The sequence below is a fragment of the Aspergillus alliaceus genome (genome assembly GCF_009176365.1).
Source record: "Aspergillus alliaceus strain CBS 536.65 unplaced genomic scaffold BDW43scaffold_3, whole genome shotgun sequence".
NCBI lineage: Eukaryota > Fungi > Ascomycota > Eurotiomycetes > Eurotiales > Aspergillaceae > Aspergillus > Aspergillus alliaceus.
In genome coordinates this window covers 299,726-326,990 of record NW_022474686.1, presented here as the reverse complement: position 1 = coordinate 326,990, position 27,265 = coordinate 299,726, and the positions used below count along the sequence as shown (strand labels likewise).

General features: G+C 50.5%; 12 protein-coding genes across 12 annotated transcripts; 5 read left to right on the top strand and 7 right to left on the bottom strand.

The window, feature by feature from the left end:
• Positions 1-428: 428 nt before the first annotated feature.
• Positions 429-1,118, bottom strand: BDW43DRAFT_306267 (uncharacterized protein; the record flags this gene model as incomplete). Its single annotated transcript, XM_032045992.1, has 1 exon — positions 429-1,118. One exon carries the CDS (start codon positions 1,116-1,118, stop codon positions 429-431), a length of 690 nt encoding a protein of 229 aa, XP_031905241.1.
• Positions 1,119-1,320: 202 nt separating this feature from the next.
• On the top strand, positions 1,321-1,788 carry BDW43DRAFT_306266 (uncharacterized protein; the record flags this gene model as incomplete). The annotated part of the gene is made up of 2 exons (XM_032045991.1): positions 1,321-1,521; positions 1,603-1,788. The coding sequence occupies 2 exons, from the start codon at positions 1,321-1,323 to the stop codon at positions 1,786-1,788; spliced, it is 387 nt and encodes a 128-aa protein (XP_031905240.1).
• A 1,445-nt stretch (positions 1,789-3,233) lies between these two features.
• BDW43DRAFT_306265 (uncharacterized protein) lies at positions 3,234-4,626 on the bottom strand (the record flags this gene model as incomplete). The annotated part of the gene is made up of 2 exons (XM_032045990.1): positions 3,234-4,081; positions 4,182-4,626. 2 exons carry the CDS (start codon positions 4,624-4,626, stop codon positions 3,234-3,236), a joined length of 1,293 nt encoding a protein of 430 aa, XP_031905239.1.
• Positions 4,627-4,710: 84 nt separating this feature from the next.
• Positions 4,711-7,305, bottom strand: BDW43DRAFT_261544 (mRNA-binding ribosome synthesis protein NOC2). The gene has a single exon (XM_032040320.1). The coding sequence runs from the start codon at positions 7,214-7,216 to the stop codon at positions 4,850-4,852; it is 2,367 nt and encodes a 788-aa protein (XP_031905238.1). The 5' UTR covers positions 7,217-7,305; the 3' UTR covers positions 4,711-4,849.
• A 171-nt stretch (positions 7,306-7,476) lies between these two features.
• Positions 7,477-11,214, top strand: BDW43DRAFT_296667 (S-adenosylmethionine-dependent methyltransferase; the record flags this gene model as incomplete). The annotated part of the gene is made up of 9 exons (XM_032044251.1): positions 7,477-7,566; positions 7,621-7,857; positions 7,921-8,315; positions 8,706-8,731; positions 8,792-9,052; positions 9,126-9,831; positions 10,103-10,107; positions 10,487-10,662; positions 10,750-11,214. The coding sequence occupies 9 exons, from the start codon at positions 7,477-7,479 to the stop codon at positions 11,212-11,214; spliced, it is 2,361 nt and encodes a 786-aa protein (XP_031905237.1).
• Positions 11,215-11,258: 44 nt separating this feature from the next.
• rok1 (RNA-dependent ATPase ROK1) lies at positions 11,259-13,980 on the bottom strand. The gene has a single exon (XM_032037993.1). The coding sequence runs from the start codon at positions 13,454-13,456 to the stop codon at positions 11,303-11,305; it is 2,154 nt and encodes a 717-aa protein (XP_031905236.1). The 5' UTR covers positions 13,457-13,980; the 3' UTR covers positions 11,259-11,302.
• On the bottom strand, positions 13,797-15,107 carry BDW43DRAFT_261534 (F1F0 ATP synthase subunit g). The gene is made up of 3 exons (XM_032040319.1): positions 14,666-15,107; positions 14,404-14,488; positions 13,797-14,350 (listed from the first exon to the last, which is right to left on the bottom strand). Exons 1-3 carry the CDS (start codon positions 14,925-14,927, stop codon positions 14,098-14,100), a joined length of 600 nt encoding a protein of 199 aa, XP_031905235.1. The 5' UTR covers positions 14,928-15,107; the 3' UTR covers positions 13,797-14,097.
• Positions 15,108-17,232: 2,125 nt separating this feature from the next.
• On the top strand, positions 17,233-18,774 carry BDW43DRAFT_115772 (NAD(P)-dependent alcohol dehydrogenase). The gene is made up of 2 exons (XM_032037992.1): positions 17,233-17,672; positions 17,740-18,774. Exons 1-2 carry the CDS (start codon positions 17,506-17,508, stop codon positions 18,719-18,721), a joined length of 1,149 nt encoding a protein of 382 aa, XP_031905234.1. The 5' UTR covers positions 17,233-17,505; the 3' UTR covers positions 18,722-18,774.
• A 776-nt stretch (positions 18,775-19,550) lies between these two features.
• On the bottom strand, positions 19,551-21,285 carry BDW43DRAFT_115763 (aromatic prenyltransferase). Its single transcript, XM_032037991.1, has 2 exons — positions 19,837-21,285; positions 19,551-19,784 (listed from the first exon to the last, which is right to left on the bottom strand). Exons 1-2 carry the CDS (start codon positions 20,991-20,993, stop codon positions 19,628-19,630), a joined length of 1,314 nt encoding a protein of 437 aa, XP_031905233.1. The 5' UTR covers positions 20,994-21,285; the 3' UTR covers positions 19,551-19,627.
• A 1,210-nt stretch (positions 21,286-22,495) lies between these two features.
• Positions 22,496-24,279, bottom strand: BDW43DRAFT_306256 (cytochrome P450; the record flags this gene model as incomplete). The annotated part of the gene is made up of 2 exons (XM_032045989.1): positions 22,496-23,986; positions 24,055-24,279. 2 exons carry the CDS (start codon positions 24,277-24,279, stop codon positions 22,496-22,498), a joined length of 1,716 nt encoding a protein of 571 aa, XP_031905232.1.
• A 182-nt stretch (positions 24,280-24,461) lies between these two features.
• BDW43DRAFT_115738 (uncharacterized protein) lies at positions 24,462-25,624 on the top strand. Its single transcript, XM_032037989.1, has 2 exons — positions 24,462-24,932; positions 24,983-25,624. Exons 1-2 carry the CDS (start codon positions 24,646-24,648, stop codon positions 25,491-25,493), a joined length of 798 nt encoding a protein of 265 aa, XP_031905231.1. The 5' UTR covers positions 24,462-24,645; the 3' UTR covers positions 25,494-25,624.
• BDW43DRAFT_115739 (zinc-binding alcohol dehydrogenase family protein) lies at positions 25,625-27,214 on the top strand. The gene is made up of 3 exons (XM_032037990.1): positions 25,625-25,952; positions 26,014-26,629; positions 26,687-27,214. The coding sequence occupies exons 1-3, from the start codon at positions 25,755-25,757 to the stop codon at positions 27,031-27,033; spliced, it is 1,161 nt and encodes a 386-aa protein (XP_031905230.1). The 5' UTR covers positions 25,625-25,754; the 3' UTR covers positions 27,034-27,214.
• The last annotated feature ends 51 nt before the right edge of the window (positions 27,215-27,265 follow it).

Below are 27,265 nucleotides of genomic sequence, written 5' to 3'. Positions count from 1 at the left end.
GACCGTTTATGTTGCCTTCTTCAGGGCCCAAGCTTAACCCCTAAACCCACGATGGGCCCCCAATAGCCCCAATAGCCCCCCCCCCCCTCCCCCCCCTAAAGCCCATTTTACGTAAAAACCTGGTCTTATAATAGAATTGCTTAATCAGTAAAACACAATTTTTAATATAAAGTTATATGTTTTCACTGTTTAGGGCCCAATGGGGGGCCTACAGCGTATTCTAGGCTACTGTACTGGGCGTAAGACCTAGCCTACAGCGGGCTTGGGCCGGGTTTGGGCCGGTGAAGAAGCCTAGCCAGGAGATCAGGTACAAGAATGGGGGACGAAACAGTATATCCCTGTAAACAGAGATTGCATTAAACAAACTATACAATAATGCTATCCATTGCTGACTATAACCTCAATCTAGACATGTCCCGTCAAGAATATTATCTCTGCCCCGCGTTCCTCAAGAGTCGAGGAAACCTCGCTCCCAACCTCGCCATCTCTCGGACAACGTCCGAGGGTTCCAGCGCATATGTCGCGGCGCAGAGATCGAACTCATGTTTCAGGGCCGCATGCTGGAGTTCAACTCCCTTCGGAGTACCTGTTGAACCGCTGGTGTATAAGATAATAGCTGGGGCATCGGCCTGCGCAATGATTTCTATGGGGTCAAAGGAAGGCTTCGTGAGACGAGAGACATTGATCCTGGGGGTCCCCGAAGGTGTTTCAAGCTCCGTGGCTTGCTTCTGTGTGGAATGATGGATGAGGATTGCAGCAGGCTTACAATCACCAGCGATAAGCGACAGTCGTTGTACAGGCGTGCTGGGATCAAGCGGAACATAAACTGCCCCGACTTTCAGAACCGCCAACATGGATGCGACCCAGTCACCCGATGCTTCTTGTAGAACACAAATGCGACATCCCTGGTTCACCTTATGGTGTAGCAGCTCTAGAGCGATCATATCCACCTTCTGGGCAAGCTGTGTGTACGTCAACGAAGCACCGTCTACTTCCTTGACTGCTACATTTTGCGGAGAATCTGGGACAATGTTTTCAAACTGATGAACCAAAGTCGCGGGCCATGTGGAATCAAATGAGGGCCCTTGACCAAGGGAGACTGCCCTCTGGAGATCCATGTCTCTGTATTTCCATTCGCTACCGATCCGAGAGTTGGCTGCGGTGTAGAGGCAGCGGATCGGGACTATTTATAATGGGCTTGACAGAAGCATCGGGGAGGATCGACTGTCTCTTCGTACGACGCTTCTGAGCTGCCTTGGAGAGTTTTGAAGACATCACTTCATTATCTTCTCCGAAGACAGGCAATCGACCAAATAAAATATGTCGTCCGTGACCCTTCTCTCTATGGGCCGCATTGCTGGCGGCTTTCTTTTTCTTCTCGCCCCTAAACTAGATGCCTCCACTTTCTTCCTTCCCTATGAGCCATCCACAGCCGTCTTTTCAAACTTGGTAGCTTCCAGGGACATTGTTATCGGGACATTGCTCTACACAGCCCAAGAGCCCTCAGGCATTAAGAATCTTGTAAGTTGTTTATCGATGAAACCATCGTTCTTCCCATCTGTCACTTTCTGGAGTCACCTCTTTCTGACCCTAAGTGCCCAGGGCCGACCCAACCGTGACCTCAAACGGGCTCTTATGGCTGAAATCGCGGTCGATGCGGCTGAGCTTGTAACTAACTTTGTATGCTTTATGAACGGATCACTTTCGGCGGCGGGCTTCAGAGGGCTGGGTGGGGGTACACTTGTCTGTCTAGGCATTGGTGTCTATAATTACCTCAACCTCGCGTGAGCATGAGGAATTGAGTGCCGTTGCTTTCACAGCTCTATGTCTACCTGTTAGGGGCCGGAGGGACATGGCAATGTATCTAGTCTAGGGTATTATAAGAGCATAAATAAACTTTTGTCAAGTCGGATACCATTAGCAGGGATGTTCTCTTATGAAGTTTGGAGGGTAATGATACTATCAGGCTATAGTCTAAAAAGCTTGAATTTACCAATTTTTAAATTATTGTCTCTGTGATTATTTATTTTAAATGTATCGAAAAAGATTTTTTACGTATAGTTCTTTTTTCTATAATAGTTTATTGAGCTTGTTTCTGAACTGTCGATTACTGGATAGACAAGGATATAAAAATAATAGACACAGGAGATCTTTAAATTGCTCTATATAAAGCATAAGTCCTCAAACGTCGTAGATATGTAGACAGTCATTCAGGGTATGCCAACTCCTGCCTTTCGATATTTCTTGACCTCACCATTGAACCGCAAAATACGCTCAACACAAAGCCCACGGTCTTTGGGTTCCTCAACTGGCTCACCTTGGCTATCAAACGGGGTCAATAATCCAAGGATGCAGCTGGCGACGAACAACTCAATACCCCCTTGACCGTCATCGAGCCAAATTCCATCATCGTAGCTTCTATGCCAATTGAATAAGCGCGATGTTGCATCTCCCAATTGCTCATCAGCAACATGTCGTTCGGGGTAGGGAAAGCTTGATCGTCAGCATATATTTATGGCAACCAATTCTTTGTTAGTCTTACTCATTAGTATGGCCTGCAGAATCACGCTGCCTTACACGGCTTCGGCAAAGGATCTTGCGAAACGCTCAATGACACGGCCGAACAATTTCCCGCAGATAGTCAACACGTTTCGGCTTTTAGGTAACTTAGCGCTCACTTAAACTGGAGTGGGAGCTGCTATTACTCCTCCACTGAGTTTGATACTGGGTATGACAAGCTTCAGAACAATGATAAAACTAGACTATACGCAGACCATCTCATCTTGCGCCAATGATTAGCCACCTAAGCTGCAGGGGCAAGCCGTCATCTGGGACATCTTTGAGTTCGCGTCCCAGATCTTCTCCGCCATCGTCAAGCTCACTACGGCGGCGACACGGTGGCAGTGGAACTGGAGAGACTGAAGAAAACCGAGTTGTTAAGATGCCTTTTTTTTTGCTGGAAGACAAAGTACACAGCCGGGTGATGGTGTTGACCTAGGTTGCTACTCATGCTGGGGTCGTCGGTTTGAGCCAGAGTCGTCGAGCACGGTTATCCTCATCGTCCGTACTATGCTCGCAGGAGAGGATGATTGCATGTAGTTTGTAAACCGTTCAGAATTCCAATATAGCATCATCTTTTCCGCAAAATGTTAATACATTCTTTTGTTGAGTCGTACTCCAGTATACCTGGATCGCGCGTGGACTTCTCCCTGGATATTCCTCCGAAATTATCCTCAAGACCTCTGCCCAAGGCCGCTTCTCGTACCTCTCAGCTTCAGCAGAAGGGTCTCCTTCTCTGGGGACCATTTCATGCCTTTCCTCGAGCTTTCTTGGGCCTCCGTGCTATCTAGCCGCGCTTGCTCAACCACATCAGGGAGAGTCGAGTGACTGATTGCCCGCGCATCTCCTTGTTCAGAAGCTGTGAGAGAATAGTCGGATATACAACGTGGTAAAGCACCTTTGAATAGCCAAGAGGAGGAATTACGAATGCTCGTCGAGTGGTAGAGACACAAAGTGAGAATGAAGGACGGTGAAGGAGTACTCCCTGAACGGCAATATACAGGGGCTTCGAGACCGTTTGCAAGCGCCCTCATCCAATTGTTGCGTCTTTCGCTTAGTACCTGTGGACTGTCCATTGACGTGGCGATTCCCACGGGCACCGTTAGGGTAGGATGTGTCGGAACCGGTGCCTTGTTGGGAAGGACGCAGATGTCGACTGTTATGGATATGAGAGTGGTCGCTTGTCCGAGTGCTGTCATTCTGACCACCAGCACTTTCGCTGGAATCTCGATCATGGCCAGATGGGCTGTAAAGAGGGGTTGGAGGGTCAGGATATAGACAAATCGTCTCGGAATTGATAAGGCTGTCGGCGACTTGTGTGATTGATAACTGGGATCCATGTCCTCCCAAGACCCGCGGTTGGCAAGGATTACCGGGTCAATGGGAATGTCATCCTGTGCACCTGGAAGTCTGAAGAACCCTTCTATACCGTCATCTGAGCTAGGTATATTCGGAAACAGTAGGCCATCCTCTGCAGAGTCTCCCCGAAAGGGAAGCGGCTTGGTTGGGATACCAGTGTTCTCTTGACGATAGCAGCAGGAAATCATATCCGGTTCTGAGCTGAAGGCGCCAAATCATTTGGAAATGTTGCATCGTGTTGAGTAGTCTCTGAATATGTATACGGTTCTGGTGCAGTGATTTCCCGTGGTTGGAATTGGGAGCTTGATGGTGGTGGTGGAGACGACTGACCACCCGCATTGGTAGGCACACAAACTTCAGCCGGTGGTCGCGCAGGCAGGCCATGCTTGGGAGGTGGCGAGGAGTTTGGAGTAACAGGGTGGCGCACCATGCTCTTGTTTGGCATAGTTCCTGGGCAACATGATCATATACCCATTCAGCATTCAGGCCTTTCACGAGAAACGCCGAGCGATTGGCATCGCGCTTTCCCACTGCATTATAGGCAATACTCTGCTGGGTTTGGTTTGTTGGGAGGCTTTTTCCCAGTTGGATTGCCGCCGTCACTGCGAGGACGTCGACGTTGGCATCAGAAAGCGCCTTGAGAAGTCTCCCAGTTGTGGACAGAAGGAGGCTATCCTCCTGGAAGCTGAACCCTACTTGTTGTGACATTGTGGGTCAAGTGACGAAATGCTGAACTTCGACCAGATTTCTTCCAGAGGCTGGGTTAATAAGCTCTAAGGAATGTTAGATCTCTGAAAGAAGGTAGAAATGATATAAAGATCTCCTATTGACTTTTGTATACGTGGGCATCAAAGTAAAAGAAAACATGTCTTCAATAGGTACAAGAGATATGGAAATAGTGCCGGGTGCATAAAAGGAAATTATAGATCATCTAATCCTCCTCTTCTTCAAACTCCAGCTCGTCTTCGTCTTCGTCCTCTTCCTCTTCCTCTTCCTCCTCGTCACCCTCGCCATCAGAAGTGACGGCATCCTCGCTATCCTCAGCGTCATCGCTTCCCTCATCGGCACTGAATCCACCCATGGTCACATCTTCCTTATCGGCGGTCTTTTCCTCTGCTCTCCGCTTCTCCTCTTCACGTCTTGCCTCTTCGAGAAGGGCGGCCTTCTCTTCCCGGATCTTCCGCTGCGACTTGACGAATGCGCCGAGTGGGGTGGATTCCCAATCGACATCTTTCAGGAAGTTTTCTACCTCTGCACGATTGCGCGGGGTATAAGTGACGCCGGATCTGCGATCTTCGATCCAGCGAGCGTTGGCTTCGACCTTTTGCACGAGGAGGAGGATCATCTGGTTGATCTTGGTGTTCTTGTTGCCGCCGGAGCGCGAGCTAACCTGTTTTAGCCAGCGCTTGAGGGAGACCACAATGGGGACGGAGAGTTCGGGGAAGGCGATGTGCTTAGTCCACAAAACAAAGAACTCGGAGATAAGCTCGGCAACCTGTTCGCCGACGCCGTCTTGGTAGACGCGGGTGCGGAGGTATGATTTCGGGGCGCGGATGGCGGTGTTGAAATCGAGTTGTTTGAGAGTGCTTGATTTCGGGGGCTTGCGCATCTCGGCCGAATTGAGGACCTCGAGGAGTGCCGGGGCGAGCGGGATATAGGTTCCTGTGGAGCGGGAGAGACGGAGAAGGGCGCGGGTGAGTTGGAAGCGGAGGGGGAAGTAGGTTGCGGTAGGGATAAGTCGCATCGCGCCGATGGTGATCTGGACGACGGGGTAGATGAGAGGACGCATGGCGGATTGCTTTCCGGCCTTGGCTTCCGCGAGGCCATCGCAGTGCTGGGAGAGAACGCGGGACCAGAAGTCGAGTGAGTGCGTGTATTGCCAGTTGTAGATCGTCTTGTAGGACTCCTTGGAGGTGTTCGTAATGCTGCTACGGAGATGGATAGCGAGTTGGCGGATGAAGTTGAAGCCGGTCGTGTAGGACACGTTCTGGTCGATACCCCACAGCTCAGCGGCGGAGTTCTTCATCAGGTTCACACCTGCGAGGGTGTGAACGGTGGTGTTTCGACTACCCTTCACGACTCCCTCGTAGGAGGCCTTGAGAACGGTCTCCTTCAGCCCAGCATCTCCAATGATCATGAGACGCCGCAACAAAAGGAATCCCGTGATACGTGTGGCTTCAGTCGTGGAAACATCAGCCCAGATACCGACGATTGTTTTGACGAGGACCTTGAGTAGCTTTCTGAACTGAAGTAGGTAAGGAAGCATAGGTTCAACGGCAGAGAGGGTGAGCTTCAGCGTCTGCGCGTCGGACAGATTTAGGAGCAGTTGGTGAACGGAGGAGGTATACGACTTGATGAGAGGCGTGAGGGTCTTGAACTTCTTCGAATCCATAGACACCCTGACTTTGCCGGAGGCGGACTCTTTGACGGGGAGGTGGTGCGACAAGACTTTCGGGACAGAGCCAAGCGCGGTAACAAGAAGTTCATGGTATACTTCGGGATCTGAGATAGTGTATTTCTGCTCCTGGGTCTCAACTTCGTTTAGGTAGGCGGCCGACCGGAAAGCGAGGACGATCTGGCGCGTTGCGCGAATCGAGTTTTGCTCTTCCATTAATTTCTGCCATTTCTTCACCATCGGAATGGTCAGTGTGTTGTCGACCGTCTCTTCCTCTTCCTCCGCCCGAGCGGCCTTCTTTTTCTTCTTTGCTGGTTGCTCTTCCTCGCCTTCACTCAGCTCGTCGACTTCCGCGAGATCGCCATGAGCGCCGAAGTCCAGGAGCTCTGCATCGTTCTCTTGGAGGTATTTGTAAAACTCCGGGTCCTTATCTTTCAACGCTTGAAGCTGGTCCTTGTGCGCATCGAAATCGTCGAGTCCACTGGCGTCCGAGGAAGCTTCGTCGTCTGAAGGGACACCGTCCTCCTCGTCGCCGTTTAATGCCGCAGACGCTTCATCCTCGTCTTTCTGATCTTCTGTGCGCTTGCGCTTGCCCGTCTTTGGGGTCACATCCTTCTTCTTTGCTTTCTTCGCCTGACCGGCGTCGGCATCCGCAATGTCAAAACCGCCCGAAAAGAAGTCGTCCACATTCATCTCAGCGAAAGCATCCTGCTTCTTCGCCTCTGCCGGATCCTCGTCCGCGGAATCGTGAGCATTGGCGCGTGCCTTAGCATTATCCGCCTTGCGTTTCTCCTTAAGATGGTGACGCTGCTTGATTTTGGCAGCCGCCTTTCGCTGTTCGAGGACATCTTTCAGATGCCTCTTCTCGAACTTCTTGGTGGATTTCTTCTGACTTCCGGCCATTGTGTCACAGTGTCCCAAACCGACCGGGCCAATGGGATCAAAAGTACAAAATGGGGAAGATCAATGGTAGGGGAAGTTGTGCACCAAATGGAAAGGTTTTCTTTTTGGAGTAAAAAAATTTAGAAGTTGCGGCAGAAAAGGGCGGCGCCGATCGCCCAATTGGGCCACCGCCTTTGGAAGTCCCCCTCCGGCATAGTAATCATAACCTACTATCAGCCCCGTCGCAAACTGATATATAGATAGGAATATTGCAATCAACGATGTATGCTCAGCGCCCTTTGGCGTATGCGCCAACCCCTTACAGCTTTACCCCTAACCCGGCCTTGTCTGCGTCCATCAACCTTGATGAGGTATGCTGGGGTGTCTAGCTTGCTTGCGGGGCAGCTGGCTAACTCCCATGCCAGGAAGTTAGATTGGCCTCCAGCTCGGCCGAGCGCGATCTCTACGAGTCGCTGGCGGAGATCTACAGTATAATAGTGACCCTGGACGGTCTCGAGAAGGCTTACATTAAGGATGTGGTGACGGAAGCGGAGTACACTGAAACGTGCACTCGGCTATTGAAGCAGTACAAATCGAGTTTGGGCGACGATACTGTCGCGAATGAGTTTGTCGACCTAGAGACTTTCAAGCGAACGTGGGGTGTGAGTTCTCCCTGTGCTTCCCTTTCCTGCAAGGATCAGGGCTTATTTTCTTTCTTCCACTAGTTGGAATGTCCTCGTGCTACTGAACGTCTTCGTATCGGACTTCCTGCTACGGTCGAGCAGGCGACACATAACGCCCCAGCAGCTAATATGGGATCGGCAGCAGGTCCTACTGGAGGTGCTTCTGGCAGTTTGATCCTGACGGCCACGGAGAACTTCATCACTTTCCTTGATGCGTTGAAGCTGAACATGGTGTCAAAGGATGCATTGCACCCACTGCTTTCCGAAGTGATCCAGTCGGTCAACAAGGTGACGGATGGGGACTTCGAGAGTCGGGGTAAGATCATTCAATGGCTGATCACATTGAACCAGATGCGTGCAACAGAGGAGTTGAGTGAGGAACAGGCGAGGGAACTGGCCTTTGATATTGAACAAGCCTATCAAGGGTTCAAGTCGACGTTAGGGTGAAGTACGTATGTGTGGCTAGGTGAGAATTAGTAGAAGGCGTCTGGAGTTATTGCTGAACAATTGTAGCTATATTAATACATTATATAACAACAATCCAAATATCACGAACTGTTGTAAAATAGACTGATTTTAAGGGGCAAGCCTTATCAGGGCCTAGAGCGGATCCGACCCGCGGAACGCCGTGATCCGTCTTTTCCTTTTTTGGAAATCACGACTTTTTTTTTTCTCTTGTGTTTTTCGGGGTCGGAAATCCACCCAAATCGGTTTTTGCCACGGGTACGGCAAATATAATAAGAGAAACGGCTCTTCTCCCTCCCTATTTGGTCCAAGACCTATCAGAGTTGAACCCAGCTACGAGATTAGACCGCTACAATGATCAGCGCGGACCCCGACGAGCCTCTCCATGGTATGTTTCTCCAGTTTTCCCGAATAGATAGGAGAGATAGTGGATTGATAAGCGTCTCAGTCTTCGACTTGCCTCAGATCCATACCAAACCGTCCGGCACCGAGATTCTACGAACCCTAGACCTCCTAGCGATCAAACCAAGAAGTTTCACCTCCAATGGTCATGAAGCAGTGAAGGCACCAGCTGTTCACCCGGCTGGGGTAACCCGCTATCTGACGTCTTTCATTTCGAGTTCCTTGTCATGGCTAGATACCGATGAGCTTCGGGAAGCCGTCTGGGATGCTGCCGCTGCTCGGCTTAGCGAGCGCTCAGGGCGGACCGGTATGGGGAATAATTTTGTAGTTGGCTGTGTTTTCCAGGCTTTCATGTGGTCTAACCTTGGGCTTTCCAATAGCGATGCCTGCCATGTCCCGTGTCTTCACGATCCCTAGTCCGTGGGGCGAAGAGCTGACCTTGACCTTGCACGAACCATCCTTGACTGCCGACAACTTAGGAATGAAGACCTGGGTGTCCTCATACCTTCTCTCCCAACGTCTCCACACTCTCCTTGAATCAACCCCGCAGCTCGTCCCATCCGAGACAACCACCCCTACTCCTAAGGCAGATCGCACGCTTCGGGCCCTAGAGTTAGGTGCAGGAACAGGCCTCGTAGGGCTTTCCTTCGCTGCCATCCGTGGAGAATCGGCTTCGATTCATCTCACCGACCTCCCTGATATTGTTCCCAACCTTGCCCACAACACAGCTCTGAATGTGGAGCTGCTTACCAAGACAGCCGCGACCGTCACGACTGACGTGCTGGACTGGTCGGTTGTGCCCGAGCCACTCCCCACTCAAGAGGAGCAGTACGACTTGATCCTCGCTGCCGACCCTTTGTACTCCGCAAAACATCCCAAATGGCTGGTAGACACCATCGGGCACTGGTTGAGCCGCGGCCTTGACGCACGTGTCGTGACCGAAATGCCACTGCGGGATGCATATCTGCCTCAGGTACAGGAGTTCCGGCAGCGCATGGAACAGCTTGGTCTTGCGGTGGTCGATGAGGGAGAGGAGGTAGGGTATGACGATTGGGAGTCGGCCGATGGAGGAGCGCTAGCGGTCCGGTGCTGGTGGTCCGTCTGGGGATGGAGCGAGAAGCTCTAGCCTGACCCAGTTGAATTTTCAATCGGCCTCGCCCGATTCAAATCGACTGGACTAGCACGATGTCACGAAAATGCACGATCCACGAGCGACGATAGAGAATAGATATAGACTACATAGATGTCCTGGCAGCGATCGGCTGGCTCATCGTTAGTATAGAACATTCCATGATAGTTTTCCCTGCGCGAATCATATTTTTGTTCAGTCCGAATGAGAGATATCATGATACTAGAGCAATAGTAACTTCCGTTCAACATAAAATGTAACGAGGCACGCGATGCAACCATGGCTGCTCACGTGCCGGGCCTATGACGGCATTGTGTTTCCTGACCCTTTTTCTCAACTTTTATGGATTAAATCAATGAGCATCAACTACTAGTCACTTTGCCACATATCTATATTAATTCTAGTTTTTTTTCCTTCTTTTATCTGTACATATATATCATTCAAATGGGACTATTTTAATCCTCCACATACTCAACTCATATTACATATTACAGTCCAAACAACCAAGATATACCATTGCTTTAAATCAATAGTTATCCACTCCAGCTCGATCAATACTATCGATCCAACAAAAATAATCGACCAAAATGGTCATCGGACTATTATCATTAGCCGCGATTCCCACCGTAACAGGCGTCGCCCTGGGCGTAAGCGAACAACGCAAAGCGAACGAGCGCAAGAACGACGAAAGGCGCATGGCCAAATTCCTCATCGATGTCGAAACCAGCGGCGAAACCCAGGAAGATAGCGAAGTATGCGGGAAGCGCTTCGTATTACGGAATAACAAGGTATGGCTCCAGGGATTAATTGCTTTTCTACCACGGTATTTCTTTTCGCACGAATCTGTGACTGATCGGAGAATCTTTGGTTTTTAGGTTTATCTCGATGATCCAAATCCTTTGAAGCGGAAGGTCCCGTCGCATACCGTCACTTCTTTTTACATTGAATATCCGGAGCTCGAGGAGACGAAACATTTGAAGCGGGGTTTGGGTCTGGTTACTTCCATATCGGATAATCCGCCTATGCTGGGCTGGATTTATGTGGATAGAAATACGCATGAGCTGAAGTATGGGAATCGCACAGTGAGCGTGGAGCATGTCGTTGGCCCGTGGGATTGGACCGAAGACGAGACGATGATAACGCTGGAGGAATTTGAGGACTTTTATGCGGTGCAGGAGGAAGATGGGGATTGGGCCGTTTATTTTGATCGGGATGGAGATGAGTTGGAATCCGTTTTGGAGGAACAGGATAAGTTGGACAATGCGTTTGCGCCTATTACTTTGAGACGGAGATTAATTGAGCAGCTCTTACAGGAAAGTAAAAAGAATGATAATTCTTGAGCTTTGATATCCATTGTTGGATTGGGGAATCGTAAGTTTCATTTTTGTACAGAAGATTATGGGCTTTTATCTTAGACTTGAATGCCCCCTAGTTGTTGTCGTCGTCATCAGATTCCGCGTCTGACTTGGGTTGGAGCTTGCGATTACGACTTGCTGCGATGGCGCCCTTCTTCTTGTTCTCCATGCGCCGCTCAAAGCCGCTCTTCGTGCTGATTTTTGCTTGCCGGCGCTTCTTGTCGTCGGTGACACCCTTGACGTTCGACTGCCGGGCTTTAACACCATGTTTCTTCAGTTCTTGTTTGTCCTTCTTGCTGAGATCGGGCAGGGAGTCTAGGAGCCATTTCTGGACCGATTTCTCGCCCTCCGTTCCTCGTAACTTCTCGCTAACGTCGATGATGTTGGCGATGCTCTTGACGTACGGGATATCTTCCTTTGTATAGTACGTCACCGCAACACCGCCTTCACGGCCAGCTCTACCCGTACGACCAACCCGGTGAACGTAGACGGCTGCCGAGTTCGGAATATCGTAGTTGACAACACCGTTAATTCCGCGGAAGTCAATACCGCGAGCCAAAAGATCTGTTGTAACGAGAATCCAAATCTCGCCCTTGCGGAAATTCTTCATAATCTCGGATCGTTGGCCGTCAGATAGATCGGAATGGAGAACCGCGATACGCGACGATCCACCAGCCTCGGGCGGAATATCGTAGCGCAGTTCTGCATGAAGTGCCACAGCTCTAGGGATAGTTTGCGTAAAGATTAGGAACGGGGGACGAAGGCGAACATCTGATGCGGCCGCGGCCGCGGGATGAAGAAGCTGTCTCAGTCCTAGTAATTTTCCTTGTTCCGTTGCAGCGTAGACCAGCTTATGTTGGATGTTAGGAATAGCAGAGTCCTTCAATCCGACCACAAGACGGTATAATGGGTAAGACTTTGTGAGGCTTGAGGCATCTTTCCGCTCTTTGATGGTCGACTTGGCGAGATCTTCAATGCTTGAGCCCATCGTAGCTGACCAAAGGCTAGCTCGAAGTTCGGGATGCGTGCAAGCACGCCAGATATCAAGGGTTTGCTCGCGGAAGAGGGGGTCCAAAAGAACGTCTGCCTCATCTAGAACAATACTCCTCACCAAAGGCAAAGTGGCCAGGGGCTTCGTTTTGTTCGCAGAGAGTGCATTGACTAGTTGCAGAGGTGTCGTTACGAGAATGTCGCTCTTGGTGACAGGGGCCTTGTTCTTGGTCTTCTTCGCGGTAGCGTTCTCGTCCTCCGACTCGGAAGATTCGGAATTGCTCTCGTTCAAAATATCCTCATCCTCATCTTCACGCTCCACCACGCGCATGCCTTTCTTCATCAGCGTAATCTTAACACCCGTGCCTGCCACCAACTTTCTCCCCTCATTAACAATCTGACTCGCTAGCTCTTTAGTGGGCGCAACAATAACGCCATATATGCCCTTCTCCTCCTGCTGCTCATGGTGATGGCGCACAATCTTGTTAATAACCGGAATCAAAAACGAAAGCGTCTTCCCACTTCCCGTCGGCGCAACAACTAAAAGATCCGGCTCAACGGCCTCATCCGTCTTCGACTGAGAAATCGTCCGATCACCCAGCAACAAAGGCAACGTCCCCAGCTGCACTTCAGTAGGCACAGTAAACCCCTGCTCGGCAATATTCTCCGCAAGGCGGCTCGAGATCTTATATAGCTTGCGCAGCTCCTTGAAAGAAACAAGAGGACGTGGGAATAATCTCCGCGCCTTCTTCTGCTCCTTCTTACTGAGCGTCTGAATCGGTTCTTCTTTGTGCTTTCTCTTCTTCTTTTTCTTCTTTGGTTCCTCTTCGTCCTGCGCCTGCACAGGCTGGATCTCCTCAAGGTCGCGCATATCCGTCACTTTGATCTTGTGAGAATTCAAAATCGTCCGACGCTGCGCCTCATCCATTTGATCCTCGTCTTCGGAGCCAGATCCCCCTTCCACCTTCTCCGGAGGCTCTTCCGTCTTCACCATCTTCTTCGACGAACCCATGTTCGAAGAGAAGAAATCCAAATTCAACTCCAACTTAGCCGACTCCTCCGCCACGGCGCCCCGTTTCCTCTTTTGCCCATGTTTCTGCTCCTCAAGTAGCTTTTCATTACGAAACAGTTGCGGATTTTCTGCCTTGCCCGTAGAGGGCAGTCGGCTGGTCGCAGACGAATGCGTGGACCCGGTCTTGAACTTGGTTGACCTGGTTAATAGCCTGAAAGCATCCATCGTGGTGATCGGGAGCTAATATGCCCCGTGCGAAAAACTGCGACAGATTTACAGGATATTTTAATAAAGGGCCCTTGTTGTGCTGGTGGCTGGATTTCGGTATCAAAGAAAAAAAAAAAAAAAGTTGGAAAGCTGAGATTCTTTCCCGCACGGACCAATCAGAGGCTGGCCTGCTCCATCTGGTACCGTACCTTAAAAACCGGACTCCACAAAAAAAATGCTCCTAGTATTGAATGGAAGTCAAGGGACCCAGGTCTAGAAATATCATTTATGAGAGGACTTCTACTAGTGAATGTAGAATGTGCGCGTTGTAAGGTGAACGTTGACTACGGAGAAAGTGTCTAGGTGGTCAAGATTCAATTCAGATAACGCATGTCTAGTAGAAGATTGGACGGACATCTATACGACTTCCCACTTTTGACACAAAAGGAAAACAACACTTGAGAAGACCAACAATCGACATGCATAATACCCCTGGATATCAAACATCCAAAGGATAAGAAGAAAGGATCCCCCAAAAGCGCGTAGTTTACCTCAGACAACAGTTAAATTCCATCGTCTATCATACAATAGTACAGAACGCAGACAGAAAAGATAAGGAAATATAAAAGACAGGCCATGTATTAGTGCTTGCGATTGATCTAGTGGTCTCCGTGGTGCTCAGGGTGGCCCCGGTAGCCGACGATGTTCATCCGACCGATCATCTCACCAACGGTGAAGAATCCGATCACCTCCGCAAGGGTCACCCCAGCCAGGGCGAGTTCCTTCTTGTTGGCGCCGCGGACACGGGCGACGATATCTTGAGGGGAGATGAAGTTGGCGTTCTTGAGGGCGGCAGGGTTGCGGAAAGCGTTGATCAGAGGCTGGAAGTAGGACTGGAAGGTGGCCAGGTTGCTGCACAATGTTAGTCAATGTCCGGCACTGGTCGGTCACATGGAAGCGCTTACGGAGGAGTCATGTTTTGTCCACGGAAAACAAGCTTGGCGAGTTCAAGGCCGACCTTGCTGTAGTAGACGGTAGGGGGTATCATAGCTGTTTCATCACGGCCTATGGTTAGCAATGCTGGTACCCATATCGACGGAGCTTGTGGTGGCTGGGTGCTCCCCGAATGCAGGATTTGTGGTAACAATGGTGATGACAACCGTTGTTTCCACTACTGGCAGGAAGAAGCAAGAAATCAAGCGGCCAAAACACGGGTTATCATCTTACAATCGACGAAAGCGATGACTTTTCCGGTCCTTCCACCAACCTTCCTCAGAGCACTGCCGACACCCTGGGCGGCATTCGAAAGAGCGGGGCCAGCGGTCGATGTGACACGAGAGAGACCCTCAGAGGCCTTGGAGGCAGCGGAGGAGGCAGCCTCGCCAGCCTTCTGAGCAGACTCCGGGCTCGAAGAGGCGTATCTGACAGCGGTCCTCCGGGTCAGGAACTGCGATTGCCGAAGCACGGCACGGGTCGCTGTAGCGTGCATCTTGAAAGCCACGGGAAAAGAAGAGAACGGTAAAAGGTGAGAGAGACTGAGAGGAGTGGCAGACGAGGGACAAAAGAGTCCAATGGCGGGGTGGTCAAGAGCCGGAGATACAGGATCGTCGCGCAATTGCAGGACCAGAATCTGAGATTTGAGGCTCGGGAAGTTCAGGGAAAACGCCCGCGGGTCACGTGCACCGGACATGCCATTTCTCTCCCTCCAGTTGACATCCCGTTTACCACTCCATGCTCAAGTATTTATGTTTTACGATGCATACAATCCTCGCACTCGGCACCATGTCCCATTGATCATGAATCGCAGAATATTTAGCATTCGACTCCATAGTTGACAACCCCATCAATACCTTGTTCTAGTCCATGATGAGCATTGATACTTCCCTTGCCGTCCCCTATAGTTCGAAGGCTGAAGCAAAAGCTAAAATCCATGAAAGCTATAGCCACGATAACGAGACTAGATTGAAACTACCATTAGTTACGCCCAATGCTGGGCTCAAACAATTAAGAAATAAGAACCGGGGCTACTTGCTAAAGAGAACGGCCGTCTGTCCTATGAACTCTTGCTAGGCTGGATCAGATTGTCAGGCGAGCTCTGCTGAAGCTGCAACACATGCGGTTTTGATACTAAGGCAAGGAAACAAAATGTTCTTCCATGTATATGGCATCTGTAAGCTCCAACTATGCAGAACATGATAGACATTCACTACTTCGCTATCTACGGAGACTTTTGATGTCTGCAAAGTCACGACCACGCTACTCCGTGCTTAGGGCTGCTTGGTTCATAACAGGAGGATGCATTAAGCTTTTCTTCTAGAATTTCTCTAGAAGACCTGGGAGGAACTGACAGGAAAGCCTGGCCAATGGCAACCGGTTAGACGTCATTCCTGACACCCTAGCATGAGTTAGGTGAAATTGCCAGCAATATCACGTCGGAAGGTGCCTGTTCGATGCCTTCCGTGAATCAAAAACACCATAGAAGAACACCTGGGCAATGGGCAATGGGCAATTGTAACATCTGGACCAAGATGGCCTAGCGGTATCTCTGAACCATATAATGTAGAAATTGTCATGCATCAATGAACTTCAAAGAGCCAATTCGATGCGATCTCTAACTATGGGAATTATAAGAAGTTCAATGCTACTAAACGTTAGATGTTCTCTCCATTGCCTACCGTCCTTTGTTCCATTGCATTGTTATGGTGTGAGACTTTTATATATAAATATCCATAGGAAGGAATCTGCAATATGTAGTGTTGGGTCTTGCATATGCAAGATAGATCGAACCATCCTTCGGAAGGCCCGAGCAACGGTACGGTACGTAGTGAAACCGAGAGGGAGAAACAAGTCCGTCCGATGACTGTCCAAAGGTTCGCGTTCGGAGGGAGATTGGGGGATTCCGAGTGAGCCATTGAAGTGGATACAGGAGAGAGCGTCGTCTGGATTCTCCACCAAAGAAGGCAGAGTTTCCACCGGAGAATTGCCACTCTGGGAACAATACTTGGTTCTGGCCCAGGCACTACTACCCAAAGAATGTTACATGATTTGTTGAAAGAAAAGAATATTGGATAGTGTCGGTGGATTCGTTTTCTCTGTCTTTTTTTTTTTTTTTTTTTTTTTTTTTTTTTTTTTTTTTGCTTGCCTTGCTTGCGGAGGCGGAAAAGTCTATCAGAAATGGGAGTTTTGAATGGTCATCAAAGGCTAAAAATCAGTATTTAACCGAAAGAGAACACTACAGCTTCCTGTAGCACCTTAGTTTCAGATAGATGCAGCTTCGTTACCTGTTTAGAACTACTATCGTTTCATGAGCCTTATCTCAGCTTGAGGAGTTTCCAAACTAATGAGCAATTGTTCCGGAAGTGTCTCAACGCACTGTAACAGTGCTCAGAGTTGAGAGGATAGAGACATCTATAGTATACTCTACTAGCTCATTATGCTTGCTGGCAGAAACAGCTCCGTACGGCAAACCTTACCAGTCATATCAGTATTGGCGGAGACACACACACCGAAAGCGGCTCTGATTTCCTATAGCATCATGGGCCATACCAATCAATGTGAATGGCTGCCATAGAAAGACGGTCAGCATTGTTCCGTTCTAAACTCCCAGTCAAGCTGAAGCTACTCGCTCCAGATACGGTAATAAGTTTTATTCTCTGGAGACTCAACCAGGACAATGACTTCAAACGGTGGCCAACGGTGACGCCCCAGAGGAAAACCCCGCGGGCGCGGGGCACCGGCTAAATAAAATCTGGGCCAGTGACGATGCCTCCACCCGGTCCCGCAGGAAGATGGAGTAATATTATCGGCGCGCCGTATTATCAATTGGTGGTTGACCGTCTGCTTTGCGCTATCAGGATCCTCAGTGACATTCAAGTTGGGTCGGACTGAAAATATTTCAATGTTCCTTTCCCCTTTTCCCTTTTTGAATCCTGGAGGGGCACCTCTGTTGGGCAGCTATTAAAGCTTGTCGGCTCCCCGACTCTCTTTGCTTGTTCCTCTTGTTCCGCTCCTTCACTTCTCTCAAAGCCCTCTTGCCGTGAATACCTTGACCCCTTTCTTTGTACACCATGGCTTCCGCAACTGTTCTCGACCAGCCCAACATTGGTGTTTACACTAACACCAAGCACGATCTCTGGGTCGCAGAATCAAAACCCACGCTGGAGGAGGTGAAGAGCGGCGAGAGCTTGAGGCCCGGTGAAGTGACCGTCCAAGTCCGCAGCACTGGAATTTGCGGGTATGCGCTCTGGTTTTTTTTTTTTTTTTCGAAATTCGGGTTCTGAATCTAACGAAGGGTGATATAGATCCGACGTGCATTTCTGGCATGCTGGTTGCATTGGTCCCATGATTGTCACGGGAGACCATATCCTGGGTCACGAGTCCGCCGGTCAAGTGATTGCCGTTGCCTCCGACGTTACACACCTCAAGCCTGGCGATCGTGTCGCCGTAGAACCCAACATTCCCTGCCACGCCTGCGAGCCTTGCCTGACGGGACGTTACAATGGTTGTGAAAAGGTGCTGTTCTTGTCCACTCCTCCAGTGGATGGTTTGCTGCGTCGCTATGTCAATCACCCAGCGGTCTGGTGTCACAAGATCGGCGACATGAGCTACGAGGATGGAGCCATGTTGGAACCTCTTAGTGTGTCTCTTGCGGCCATTGAGCGAAGCGGGCTTCGCTTGGGTGACCCTGTGCTGGTCACTGGTGCTGGCCCCATCGGTCTGATCACCCTCCTCAGTGCCCGCGCCGCGGGAGCCACCCCCATTGTCATCACCGATATCGATGAGGGCAGATTAGCATTCGCCAAGTCGTTGGTCCCCGACGTTATCACCTACAAGGTGCAGACCAACCTCTCTGCTGAGGATAACGCCGCCTGCATCATCGATGCTTTCAATGAAGGCAATGGCTCCGCCCCTGATGCCCTGAAGCCCAAGCTGGCGTTGGAGTGCACGGGTGTGGAAAGCAGTGTCGCATCCGCTATCTGGAGCGTCAAATTCGGCGGCAAGGTCTTTGTAATTGGCGTGGGCAAAAATGAGATGACGATTCCGTTCATGCGTCTGAGCACCCAGGAGATCGACCTCCAGTACCAGTACCGCTACTGCAACACCTGGCCCCGTGCCATCCGTCTTGTGAAGAACGGGATTATCGACTTGAAGAAGCTTGTTACACACCGCTTCCTCTTGGAGGACGCTATCAAGGCTTTTGAGACTGCTGCAAACCCTAGGACGGGAGCTATCAAGGTCCAAATCATGAGCAACGAGGAAGACATCAAGGCCGCTTCGGCTTAAATCATTCGCTACTGAAACGAATCAAGTCTCGGTGTTAAAGGTAGCCATTCACGTTTTATACCTTTTGCGTTTTCCTTTCTGATGTCATTTTTGCAATGATGACCTGTCATGTAATGTTTATGATGCTGTTAGATAATTCTTTTGAACTATAGATATTCTGGGAGCAATTTACTCTTGAACTTCTTCGCTGGTTTTTCTTTTTCTTCCCATAATTTTTTTTATCTGTAGCGGGAGCGACATAGAGGCGTACTCATATCTCAAATACTGGTAAGGTAACTTGAAAATGTTGGTGCAGAAGGCTATTTTTATAGAAATATCGGTCAAGGACCTTGGGGGAAGTTGATAGCCCTCAATGTCTATTAGCCAAACATGTAGTGTATCTGCCCTATAATATATTTATACTAACCGCCGATGACCATCATAGGATATTTTCTACTCTCAACATAATATGAGGATCAGCTTTCCAATCTGCTAACTGTGGGCCCCTAAAAGCAATTCCCTCCAACCGAAGGGCAGTGAGAGCTGCCTATCATCATCTTCCCTGAAAGAAATAGGGATTACATATAGTTGACTTGCTAACCATAGTGCCTGCCCAAGACCGTTGCCATATCACTTCATGCATGCCTAGACATGCAAGTCTCAATGCCGAGGATCTGGCCGGGAATGAGCATAAGTGGCTACTTGTATATTAAACTAGGATGGCTTAAGCACACACCATGTGGGCCATTCGCATGTGTAGTTTACTCCACCAGGGAATTCTCTTAGTGTGCTCTAGAAGGCCAAGGAAAAAAAATGTATATTGTATATATGCGTTCCACTTATGATTTACACGAACTCCGCTGTTCACAGGAATATACTCGGTCTGAACATAGAACATAAGGCATAAAAACAGTTTAATGTAACATCTTAAAGGTGTGCCTGCGTCGTGTCATTGATCCACGACTTTCTCCAACCTCCAGTTTCAAAACTGTGCAAATATACGCTCAAATAAGCCTTTTGGTTTCGGTAAGAGAATGAAACCAGTGATTGAAGATGGTTCATCTCCTGGGTGTCTCCGTCTGGGCTATATACTTGTCAGTATATCGATGAAAGCTATGGCATCGCTGGATACTCACTAGTAAGAGAAGAGATTGTCTTTATATGTTTGGGCCATTTCTGTCCAACCTCTTCGTTCACAGAACGTAGCGATGGCGTCGGCAACCGCCGCATCGCCTACACCAAATGTGTGGAAATAGATCTGCGGTGCTGGGTAGGTGTCATTCGGGTGGAGGGTGTAATTGGCTAGCAAAGGAAGTCGCTCCTTAACTTTGGCACCGAGTTCCAGATAGCCGCCATCTGGGAAGTAACAAGGCCCTTCAGGGATGTTCAGGAGATCCCACAGCTCACGGAGCTGCTGCAAGCCACTAATGGTAATGGGGTCTCGGCGCCGGTTACCAAGTGTCCAGAGGTCTTCCAGGTGCATCCAGTCCACTGTCTGCTCGGCCACATAGATCTTGATGCGCGATCGACTAGGATCAACCAAGTCACAGGATATGAGACGGGTGGACAGTGTCTTGTGCTTGTGGAAGTTGATATATTCTTCCAGAATGGATAGTGGAACTGCCAACCTCCGGTCCTGATCCACTCTTCGCACCGAGTCAAACACCAGCTGCTCAATCGGAATACCAGTGGCAACCGATTTAAGGTAAGGATACATGTACATTTTGACTTCGAACTTTCCTCCCTTCAGATCCACGCCCAATTTGTTCTGAGTCAAGACTTGGCCCTCGTCCAGACCGTTCTCCTTGACGAACCTCGTTTCCTCATCATCCAGGACCAGATCCTTCTTGAACTGTGTGAACCACTGGAGGTCAATTCCACTACCCAGCTGGACCAGTTTCCCGAGACATTCCCAGATGACATGTGCATTGAATGGATCCTGCTCAGTCCCGGACAACGGGCCGATAGGCTCGAACGCAAACCGTACAACTGAGTCAGAGCAGTTCAAGCTCAATTCATAAGGTAGACCAAACCGGCTGAGGATGCTCATCCACCGGCTTTGACTGTTTGTTGGATAGGGACCCAGATACGGCACCACGCACTTGTGGTGCAGGCATAGGTATGAGTATTGGGCATGGATATTGTAGCCTGCATCCTTGAGGACTTTGGCAAACATGGGACCGGTACTGTGCCACCAGTCTCGTTGGTCGTCATTTGCAAAATCTAGGATTTTGCTGAGGACCTGAAAAGGTTCGAGGGCTGTGGTCACGGGGGCGGGTGTTTCGTGTGGCATATTGGCTATATCCCACTGAAGACAATAAGGTATAAAGTGGTGATTCTGGATAATTTGTTAAGCTCAAAGTAGAAGTAAGGTGTGAAGGGACCTGCATATGCCAGGGCAAATGCTAAGGCATATATACTTGGACGCCATCTGGCTATTCTGCAGACCACCTCTACAAGCCTTAATATGTTCACTGCTTGGCTTTCTCTAGGCACGGGAGAGATGTGCCAATAGGTGATCGAGTATTCGATGCATATTGAATCTCTACAGTTGGACCAGGCGTGATATGTAAGCGCTAGTATTTGCAAATCCGTATTTCTTATCACACGACTTGGCTGGAAGTCTAAAGGAACAATTCTAGACTATTCAACATGGCAGGAAGATTTCCTGTTTAGGAAAATGCGTCTTACGGAACTTGAGTGGATAAAAGATTGAAAAACGAATTTATTAATTGAATACTAGCTGTAGCGGGACAATTGGATGGAATGTTGTCTGAAGTGCATCTGACCCTAACCTTGAACTGAGGCGGAGCACGCATGTACGCAAAAGATATAAACGAATATGATATACATAGCTATGCAGCCTGAAAGCGGGGTCTAGTTAACTGATAAGAACGTTGGAAACGAGCAAGTAGCCATTGGTCTAGTTTCATATAAAGCCCACATATATATATCCTGTTGATTAAACCTACAATCGCCTGTCAGACGCTCGAGCACTGGCCAAGATGATGTCTCACCTTCAATGCAACAGAAGGAAGGTTATCCTGGTCATTGGCCTATTAGAAGCTAGACGAAGGACTCTTACGGCAAGCTAATCAATTCCCTGGTCAGCACAGCCCAGAATCGTCCTCTCCCGGTTCTTCAGCCTCCGGCTAGGAGCGGCATTTCGAAATAAGCTGATACCCTAATGCGGGCATATCTACCGCACGTGGAGCTACTGGGGTTCAGTGTTGCTGCCTTGTCATTATGGCGCTGACCGAGACATATCTAATTCGGACATCATCGTGGCTATGTTCGAACCATGTACGTCTCTGAGAGCACCGAGATCGTTTTTCTCACCTCTCTCACCACTAATTTTTGATCTGCTTCTCTCTTATATTGGATGTCTAGAGCCCTTATTCTGTTTTGTGTTATGTTTTTCAACCCGCATTCCACAACCGAAGTATCGTCCGAGGTTTGTTGCACGTCCTGTTTCAGATACTAAGCTGGTGGGCGATTAGTGGAGTCACTTGTTGAGCCAAAAATCCTGTCGTTCAGGAGAGGATGAAGAGTTGGTCTGGAGGACCCTTACTGGTCGACGTTCGATTATCGGGAGACACTGGTATGCACAACAAGTCGTAAAGATATATTCATAGGAGCTGAGAGCGCACTTTTTTGTACATGCTGTGGTGCAGAGCAGAGATAAGGTTTGACGTCACGATCGAGTGAAATCCACCTACATAAGAGCCTAGACTCCTATGATATTAACAGGCCCTATGGATCGCTTCAGAAAGGACTGAGCAGAGTCTACTGATACTACCACCCATCTACCCGGCGAGCATGCACGTGGATTCCATGGAGCGGTTTAGACGTGATACCGCTGCCCGACACAGCAACCCGCTTCTCATCCAGGCATTCCTGTTCGGTCAGGACGAACTCGAAGCGTCCCATCCACGCGGCAAGGATGGTCAGCATTTCCTGCCGCGCAAACATGCGGCCGATACAGTCTCGTGGCCCGTGGATGAAGGTCATCATGGCGTGCTTGTGAAGGGCCCCGCCCGTAGCATCATAGGTGACGGACGGGGTTCCACCCGCCGCACTACCCTCCTTATTCTGCAGCCATCGCCAAGGGCTGAATTCGGCTGCATCAGGACCCCAGTTCTGCGGGTCACGGTTGAAGGCAACAATAGACAGCTGGATCTTGGTCGAGGCGGGCACCACGACGCCGGCGAGCGTTGTGTCGACGGCAGCAGTGCGCACGATCTGGGGCGCCGGCGGCCAGTAGCGCAGTACCTCTGACACAAAGGCGTTCAAGAATGGCATGTGCTCGGCGTCCATGTCGAGAGAGGCGGAATCGAGGTCTTCTGCATTGCTCTCGGGACTGGGTACCTGGGCACGGATCTCTGCGCGTACGTGCTTTTGCCACTCCGGACGACGGCAGAACTCGTACAGCGCCCAGGTAATGCCTACCGCGACGGTTTCGTGTCCGGCCCCTAGCATCATCATCATGTGCACGACTAGCTCGTCCTCGTTGTCGATGTGGCGGTCGCGTACGAGCGTGCTGATGATGTCGCGTGTGTGTAGCTCTCCGCGGGCCATGGCGCGCTGCTTCTCGCGTACTGAATCGGTACAGGTCTGGCGGAGGAGGCGGATGGCTGTTTTACCTTCCCGTATGCGACGAAGAGGCATGCTCTCGACGAGAACCCGTGGGAACAGTAGCCGTAGGAAAGACATGGCTAGGAAGGTGAAGCTGGGGTTGAAAGTGTCGCGGTAATAGCGAATCAGATCAGCGTCCGGGTGTCTCAGGGCGCCAAAGTCGACGCCTAGCGCGGCCACAGAAATGACATCTAGGGCGACAAGCCCGGCGTAATAGTCGACCTCGATCGGAGGGGAGAATCCGCTTGGTATGGCAGCGGAGGTGTCGATTAAGTTGCTTAGTATATCTGTGACCTCGCGCGCTTTGCTCCAGAACAACGGCTGTAACGCGCGGATCTGCCGCGGCGCAAAGGATGGCTGAAGCAATCGGCGATGACGCTTGTGTTCCTCGCCGTTGAGCAATACAAGCCCGCGGCCGATGACTGGCGAGGCGAGTAGGCTAAGCAACTCTGGTTGGATGAATTCATCTATGCGACGCAGGACTTCCATGACTGCTTCTGGCGCTGTAACTACGAGGCGCTCGCTGTTGAAGAGGCCTAGGTAACGGAACACGCCGTGATGCGACAGAGTGGTCTGCCAGTTGGCGATGGCAGATCCACGCATGCTAGCGTAGGCCTGGCGAGCATAGCCATTCCACCAGCTCCGGCCTTCCTACAGATAACATTAGATCGACATTTCATGCAAAGTGGAACGAATGGGTCGGATTACGTTATACATACTGTTGGCTCGGGCAGATGGCGCAGGGACGACAAGTGTTTCGGGTGAACAAAGACGCGGTAGAGGGCCCACAGCAAGAAATGAAACCACCAGCTAGCATAAAGGACGGCATAGAAGCGGACATCACGTAGACAGGCTAGAGAGCCGCTGGACGCGGTTGTGCATACGGCAATCGGCAGCCCTATAGACAACAGGGTTAGGTTACGTAGGGGGGTAATCCAGTCCATGGCCTGGGCTATGGAGAGGCAAAAATGCTTTAGACGGCGCCACCAACGGGCGGCATCGACGGCCGGGACATGCATATATCATAGACTATCATTACTCAATTGCGGGATGGGTTGACATGGGGGTTGTCAGCCAAGGTGACTGTCAGCCAGTGTCAGCCAGTTGGGGCATAACCCTTTAGCACGCCAATCATGGGCGGCAAGCGCTACGTGGCGGGCGATGCGAGAGAACTTCGAATACAGCCCTGTAAGCCAAGAAACTAGGGGCCCCATTGTCCACTTTGGGGGATTTCCCTGTCTTCTTTCTCTTCTATTTCTCTTTCTCTCCGGTCGCTGGCCCAGTCAGTCTACCTTACATTCATTTTCACCATGAACAACACAGCGGGTGACGGCGTTTTCCGATACCGAGATGGCATTGCGGTTGCGCAGCTTGTCTGCTTTTCGGCGGCTTTGCTCGCCGCAGTACACTTCCGATGGACACGTCGAATTGGATGGTTTTGTATCGGGGTATTGGCGTTATTCAGATTGATAGGAGCGGGGTGTATGCTGGGCACTATCAACAAAGATACGGATGGCCTATGGGCTGGTGTCTTTGTATGCGAGTCACTGGGGGTGCTGTTGATCATATTCCTCCTTCTAGAGATGCTTGAGCGGATGTATGTGTATTCCTCTCAAATCTCCCCTCGCGCAGTACTGACTGCCGTAGCAACAATGTCGTGCCGGTCGCGCGCCGCTTCGTCTTCATTGTACCACAAGTTATCACCTGGATTGATATCGGTATCTCCATCGGTGGCTTCGTGGCCGTCAAGCAAAAAGAGCACGGTCAACTACTACCGACGCCGTACAGTCGCGCCGGTATCGCCATTCTGTTCGTTATCTATCTGTGGATGGCCGGCACATTCGTCTGGTTCTGGCTGCGCCGCGCAGATTATCCGGCCATCGAGCGCCGCACGGTCAACTGTGTGGCCCTATGTGTGCCGATACTGGCTATTCGCATCGTATACTCGCTTATATTCATCATCACCGCCGACATGACATGGAACGCGGTCAAGGGCGATTCCACCGCCTATCTGATCATGACCATGCTACCTGAAGTCGCCATCGTGGCCCTCACCAGCGTCACCATTATGAAGATCCCGTCGCTGACTCAAGAGAAAGGGACGGAGGCGTACGATGATCGCGGAAGTCGAGGAAGCCAGAACGTACCGCTGGTTTAGTGATCGAACTTTCCTGTGAATAGAGAAAATAGACATAACCAAGCATCGGTTCAAGAAGCGTGCGTATAGTTCTGAATCTGGCCTGGATGAATTGTTACTGTCAGCCCACGATGATGACATAGTCAGCCCCAGTCAGCCCAGTCATCACCATTAGCCAATATCACTACGAGGTTGGTTTGTCTACATGGATATATATACATATAGATAGACCACTCCCTCACCCACCCTGTACCCATAGTATACTAATCAAATCACATCACAATGGCTGTCTCGATTGACCTCCCCGCAACACAACGGGCCATCGTGGCCAATGACCAGCTCGACTACTGCATCCGCGATGACGTGCCCCTTCCACCCTTGCTGCCGGACTGCGTTATCATCAAGACGGAATATGTTGGCTTAAACCCGGTCGACACGAAGATGGTGGGGCCGTTTGTGAAACCGGGGGCTTCTTACGGGGTATGCTGGTCTCGTCCTCTTCCCCCTATGTTTCTATGTACATCTAACTTATGACATGGAGATCGATGCTTCTGGAACAATCGTCGCGATGGGTGCCGAGGTCGTCGCCGCCGGCCGTCTACATTTGGGAGATCGCATCGCCGGCGCTGCAGAGGGTATGGAGGGTCTTCGGCCACAGAGTGGTGCCTTTGCCGAATACGTATCGGTCGACGGGGGCATGGCATTGCAGATGCCCGATGGGATGAGCTTTGCTGAGGGCGCAGGGGCCGGTCTGCGTATCGCAACGGCGAGCATGGCACTCTTTCATTCGCTGGGACTACCGGCTGAGCGACTGCGAACAGCTCTGGATCCCAAGACCCAAGAAGACAACAGCGATATTGAGGCAACTGCAGCCGCGAACACTGTGCTTGTCTACGGTGGTGCCACAAGTACCGGAACGATGGCCATCCAGCTACTCAAGCGATGCGGTATGCGCGTTATCACCACTTGCTCGCCGCGGAACTTCGATCTCGTACGCTCATATGGTGCCGACGACTGCTTCGACTACCGGTCCCCGACCTGCGGAGCCGACATTCGGGCATCGACAGGCAACGCACTGGAATATGCCCTCGACTGCATTACGGAGGAGAGTACGATGAAGATCTGCTACCAGGCACTGGGACGTTGCGGTGGGAAATGTCCGTTTGATTCCATATACTCTGTACCTGTTCAGTCCAATGCTAACTTGTTATCAGATGTCGGTCTCGAGCCGTACCCCGAAACGGCAGACAGCCGTCGCACCGTTGCGCCAGACTGGATTCTGGCGACCTGGATGCGCGGTTTGCCCATCAGCTGGCCGGAGCCGTTCGGTACGCAAGGCAAGCCCGAGGCGCGCGAGTTTGCACGAAACTTTTTCCCCTACATTCATCCGCTGTTTTCGGCTGGTCAGCTCAAGACGCATCCGATTCGTGAGGAACCTGACGGCTTTGAGGGGCTGTTGGATGGTGTGGCGCTGATTCGGAAGGGACAGATTAATGGGCAGAAGCTGGTATATCGCACGGCTGATCGGAGGGTTGGGACTGCAATTCAGGCTGCTGCATAGGTAGAGATATAAGTGGACAGTTCAATATTCCTCATATCTCGATTAGACTTTTCTCGAAGTTTTCATAAACTCGGATTATATTGGGGAGTGACGACTGAAGTCATCAGAGCTTAGCATATCCTGATGACTTGAAACGAAAATGAAGTGAGCGTGAGATTAAGTGACCATGTTGATACATCGTTGGTGATGAACAGTGAGACGGGTAAGTGTATCTGGTCTGGGGAAGTTCGGG